This window comes from Nansenia antarctica, assembly GCF_963989245.1.
Source record: "Nansenia antarctica genome assembly, chromosome: 11".
Taxonomy (NCBI): Eukaryota; Metazoa; Chordata; class Actinopteri; order Argentiniformes; family Microstomatidae; genus Nansenia; species Nansenia antarctica.
In genome coordinates, this window is record NC_137681.1 from 5741521 (window position 1) to 5746988 (window position 5468).

At 46.5% G+C, this 5468-nt stretch overlaps 1 protein-coding gene across 1 annotated transcript; it reads right to left on the bottom strand.

Moving 5' to 3' along the window:
* Nucleotides 1-470: 470 nt before the first annotated feature.
* neurod2 (neuronal differentiation 2) lies at nucleotides 471-3731 on the bottom strand (the record flags this gene model as incomplete). Its single annotated transcript, XM_080541599.1, has 2 exons — nucleotides 3605-3731; nucleotides 471-1620 (listed from the first exon to the last, which is right to left on the bottom strand). Exon 2 carries the CDS (start codon nucleotides 1608-1610, stop codon nucleotides 471-473), a length of 1140 nt encoding a protein of 379 aa, XP_080397725.1. The 5' UTR covers nucleotides 1611-1620; nucleotides 3605-3731.
* Between the last annotated feature and the right edge of the window lie 1737 nt (nucleotides 3732-5468).

Here is a 5468-nt window from a genome sequence, read left to right on the forward strand (position 1 = left end):
GTTTTCATCTTGGAGACATTTTCCCTTTTTAATGACATTTTGTGGTTTCGGTCAATCAGTGCATTTCAGACAATTATAAAATATCGTTTTATTTTTTTGTTTCATAACATGTTTTGTTGTTCATGTAGGCCTATACAGCATTTATTTCGATTGCACTCATATTCTGCATACAGGTCGACATTTTGATTGGAAATATTGAATTTTAACACACCTTATGTACATAATGATTATTCAGGGGTTGACATCAATAAAACAGGCGCAACAGTGAGAATAGGCTATAGGGGCTCTTTCCCCCAACTTCTGACATTGGGGGAAATGTCAGAAATTGAAACAGATCTTTAAAAACCTCCTCCAGTGTCAAAATCGGTATATATTACTACATTGGGATTGTCATTTAAGGGAGTGCTGCTGGGGTATTTATGGAATCCGTTTGTTAGATTGTTTGTTTGGGGTTTTGGGGTTAGCCTAATTCAGTTGTGGAAAAAGGCGTTCAGTTCCTCGTACACGGGCGCCCCCCTGTCGTGGTGCAAGTGCACGTCGTGAAACGGCGGGGGCACGTTCTCCGAGTGCGCATGCGCGCCACCGCCACTGCGCGCTCCTGAGGGTCCGAACGGTAAGCCCCCGTGGGGGGCACCGGGAGGGCGCGAGCCCCCGGACAGCCCTCCGTAGTGCATGGCGTAGTGATAGTTCCTCTCTGCGTCCGGCGATGCCGACTCCTGTTGCCTCACCGAAAAGTTGCCGTTCACACACACTGTGGGGGGGCTGTGGTGGCCCTCGTAGCCCGGGCTGTTATACTCCGGGGAAGCCCCCCCCCCACCCCCTGGGTAGCCCCCCGCCTCGTAGCCTGAACAGTAGGAATTGTTCCGCAAATTATTATGCGCACTGGAGCCGGGCTGACATTGAGGAGACAGGCGAGGGCATGGGTAGGAGTAAGGGTGCACGGAGAAAGAGGAAGAGTTGGGGAAATGAAATCGCCCCCCGGCGTCGGGACACTGCTCCGTCAAGAAGTTCCGCGTGTTGAGCTGCAGACACCCGGCCACCAGGTTGGTGGTGGGCTGTGAGAGACCCTTGCACAGTGTCTGCACGTACGAGACCACGTCCGGCCTTTTGCCATTGCGTAAAATCTCCCCCAGGGCCCAGATGTAGTTCTTGGCCAGTCTCAGGGTCTCGATCTTGGAGAGTTTTTGCGTTTTGGAATAGCAAGGGACCACCTTGCGCAGGTTGTCCAGCGCGGAGTTCAAGTCGTGCATGCGCGTGCGCTCCCGGGCATTGGCTTTTTGACGGCGCACCTTGGAGCGCTCCACTCGGGCCGGGGTCATTTTGCGTTTCTTTGGGCCGCGCTTTTTGGGTTTGTCTCCTTGGGTGTCATCCCCTAATTCGTCATCTTCCTCCACATCATCATCCTCATCGTCGTCGCCGGCCATCTCCGACTGGGCACGGCTGCTGCTCCCCTCGCGCGCGTCCCCGTCGTCCAGGTCGTCATCCAGGTGACATCTCTCCGGGTCATCCAGGTCATCCTTGGTCTTGGAGTCTTCGTCGTCGCTGTCGTCAGCCCATCCCGAGAGCTTCTGGACGTCCGGCAGAACCTCACTGAAGAGCCTCGTCAACATGGTGGTGGCACTGGAAAATACATGATGAAATAAGATTAGGCCTAGGCTTATATACGATGTTACAATTCGGCCTATCCCATGTCTTGATATTAATGTCTAAGGAGTAGGCTACGGTTTTTGCTTGTTTGTTAGACAGACGAGAGATGATATCAATCAAGGACAACCACAATTAAAATGCATGTGCGTGGGGCTACTATAGACATATGACTTATTTTACGAAGTTCGTATATAGCATATGCCCCGAAGTAATTACTGTATATATAGAAACACTTAACAATTCTCACAAGCTGAGAATTGAATCAAGAATTGATTTGGAGCGGTTTTTCTGTTGAGACATAATTACAATATGTCCTTTCTTTCAGCTATTGCATTTAGACGTCTTATTAAAGAAGGTATAATAAATTTCAAACTGGGAGGAAATACAAAATAAAAGTGCCAGACGTGTCCAGGCGGACACGTGCCTTGGCGCGGCCTCGCAGCAGGGTCCCGCGGTGCTGGCCCTATAAGGGGGTCCCATGGGGCGCATTGTGTGGCGGGTCCTCCATTCACCCCTACCCGCCCCCCCCCCCCCCCCGCCCCCCACATACTATCCTGGCGGCATTCCAACACAGCAACCTATAAGTATCATTTTCATTATTATAACCCAATGAAAAATCTGTTTAAAAGGGTTGTCTCGTTCTTTTAGGCCACGTCTAGATGCAATGTGGCCTTTGCAATCGGACGCCCTCACATATTTAAAAATGTTTTGACTTATGGATGAGATAGGTAGGCCTACATTATGTTTTAGTCCTTTTTTAATTAATAGGCCTATTATTACCCCACATGTGGTTAAATCTTCTCCCGCTCTCAACCCGATTTTGGAAGTCTTAGTTTAAAAAAAAAAAAAAGATTAATTTAATATCAAGACTCTAATCTGCGCAATCGATAAAGAAAATGAGCTGAAAGTGTACTCTATTTTTACAGATTGTTCACTGTTCGAAATAGAGAATCAGAATTAGGCATCTCCATCTATTGATACATATTAAACTATTCCCTCTCGAAACGCCGGGCTTAGGCAATCCTCCAGGCTATTTCAGTGCAGGTATATTCAGTCAATGCTGGCACAAGAATGGCCTACAACTCTCCATAATTTTGTAGGTATTTTAAATACATTATTTAACATTGATAGCCTCTAAAAAAAAAATCGCTATCAATTAATCAAATAAACCAATGCAGCCATTGCTGTGTATTTAAGCCTTCGGGATCATGTTCCAAGGGGCTAACGCCTCCCGTGTTGAGCTCAGCTGCTGACGTGGGTGCGTGGATTTACTTTATCGTAAAGCACAATGTAATTAACGCAAACCAACTTGTCAATTAGCCCTATGTAACTCAACCGAGAATTCATCTCTGTGGTGCTCTGACACACGCACGCACGCACGCGCGCGCGCACACACACACACACACACACACACACAAACACAAACACAAACACACATGCACGCGCGCACGTACACACACACGCAGGTTCATTATTATTTTGATTTGAGGTTTCTGTCAAAATAAAGTCTGCGATGGAACCCCCCATATGTAGATGCGTAATGGGGGACTTTGTTATCCCAACCCCCCTCTCACAGCGAATGACTCCGATTTGCTATTTGATACAGAATAAATGCATCTAAAGGAAAAAACGAACCTCGAACTGAGGCTTTATCAAAGGCTTAAATGTCATTTAAAACAGTCATCAGTGGCGTAAGAGCGCAATCCCATGCATGTACGAATTACATGATAGTTTGGATAAAGAAAGCTGGATTAAAGGATATCTTTGATTAGATGTGCCACACTTGATAGGAGATAAAAGAGAGAGATAAATCTACGCAGGTATTATCAACAATAATACACATTATTCTTTCGTTTCAATTACCATGTATGTATATGTCTCTCGAATTCTCTCGATTCTGTGTTAATTTCATAATTCATCAGTTCTATGGAAACATGATCATGCATGTTCAACCTACCTCCGTCGTGGAGCTCGGCTGGGGGCTTTGAAAGCGCGTTTGTTGACACCATCCCCGGGTGTCTGTCCGGTGGTCCACACCCCTTCACTGTCCGGTGGTCCACACCCCTTCACTGTCCGGTGGTCCACACCCCTTCACGGTGTCCGGTGGTCCACACCCCTTCACGGACGCTCCTGGAGGCGCATAGGCTGATGTCCTGTGCGCTGTGCTATCCCTCCCTCCACTAAACGCGCGGAGAGACAGTCAGTGTGGCATCATCGCTACCAGGGCTGAGTGGGTTACATACCAGCTCTGATGCCAGGGCCATATGGCTGGCACGTCATTGGCAAGAGCCATCACATGAGAGAGAGGGAGCGGGTGATTGACATGCGCCCGCATTCGCAGAGATTGCCTTCCCGAGGGAAGAGGGACTCGCCATCTGTCACTGCGCTCCTCGGCGTTCACACAGCCAGAGAAAGAGAGGCAGCGATGGGAATGAAAGGAAGATGGAAAGAATAAAATACGAGAAATCTTCGTTTTTGAAGTCCTTTTTTTAAAGAGTGAATTTACTGATTTCCACATTTAACAGTTCACTTCACACCCAATTTATTGATTGATTTAGGCACATTAGCCTACATTATAGGGGCTTTTATTTCAGGTCTATTTGTCATAGCCGATGTCATAATGTAGGCTACATAGAATACTAGCCTACATACATAACCCACCAAGTAAACAACAAAGACCCTAGTGCAACATGCCTAAACGAGTCAATCGGACTGAGATAAGCAGACCTTAATGCTCTGGGTTCCTAGGATCCAGGGCTGGGAGCGCCCAGGTTGGCAGTGTTGCCAGGTTGGCTGGGTCGCCAGTGGGCGGGATACTACTGATGGGGTGGTGCCAAAGGTGACACAGACAATACAGAGTGCAGCAGGGGGACAATGTGACATGTGAAGGGAAAGAGGGAAAAAATAAAAAAGAGGGGGGAAATAAATAAATAATAACAAAGAGAGGCAGAGGTTATCAGACGACAGTGTCACTACTTACTTGGTTGTCATTTGTGTAAAATGCTGCACTATCTATTGACTAACAGATTAGGAATTAAGAACTAATGTCATCAAATGTCCTTGATAATTGTCCAAGCCTGAATCTGGGCATCCATCCTGAAGAGGGGAGGAGGGGGGGGGGGGGGGGGTGAGAGTGTGTAGCTGAATAGCAAAACATCCCTTACCAACATAATATACAGTAGCCTATTAGCGTGTACATATTCGTACAGTGTTATCACCTTTGGTGATATTTACCGTGGAATAGCCAATGTAATAATAACATCATTTACATCCGTAGAGGCCGGTAAGCTTGTGTGGATGTGAAACAAAGGTAGGATGAGACTGTCAATCTATTGATGATGAAGCTATTTTGTCTGTAAAATAGTCACCGATATCAGCACTGAACAATGTCACTCATTTGTCACTCAATGTCACTCAAACTGATGTTCTATAATATAATATATGCCATTTAGCTGACGCTTTTATCCAAAGCGACTTATTACATTGCAGTGAGTGCATCCATTTTCAGTATATATGGTCCCAGCGGGAATCGAACCCACAACCTAAGCGTGGGGCCCAGAACACATTCATCTGCGTTGGTTCTACTATCACTTCTTTAGACCATTCAAACCTGCCTGTGAACCTGCAAGCATTTTGCCTTCATTTTTTTCAGTTGCCATTGCAACTGATAACACTGGATGATGCACATTTTATTAGCATTATGAAATGATCTGTTGTTAAAGTTTGAGTAATTACTGGACATTACTGCATGGGCCGGCCGGCCACACATTTTCTTTTCTGACATATTTTTCCTAAATGTGTGTAAACGGTCTGTCACACTA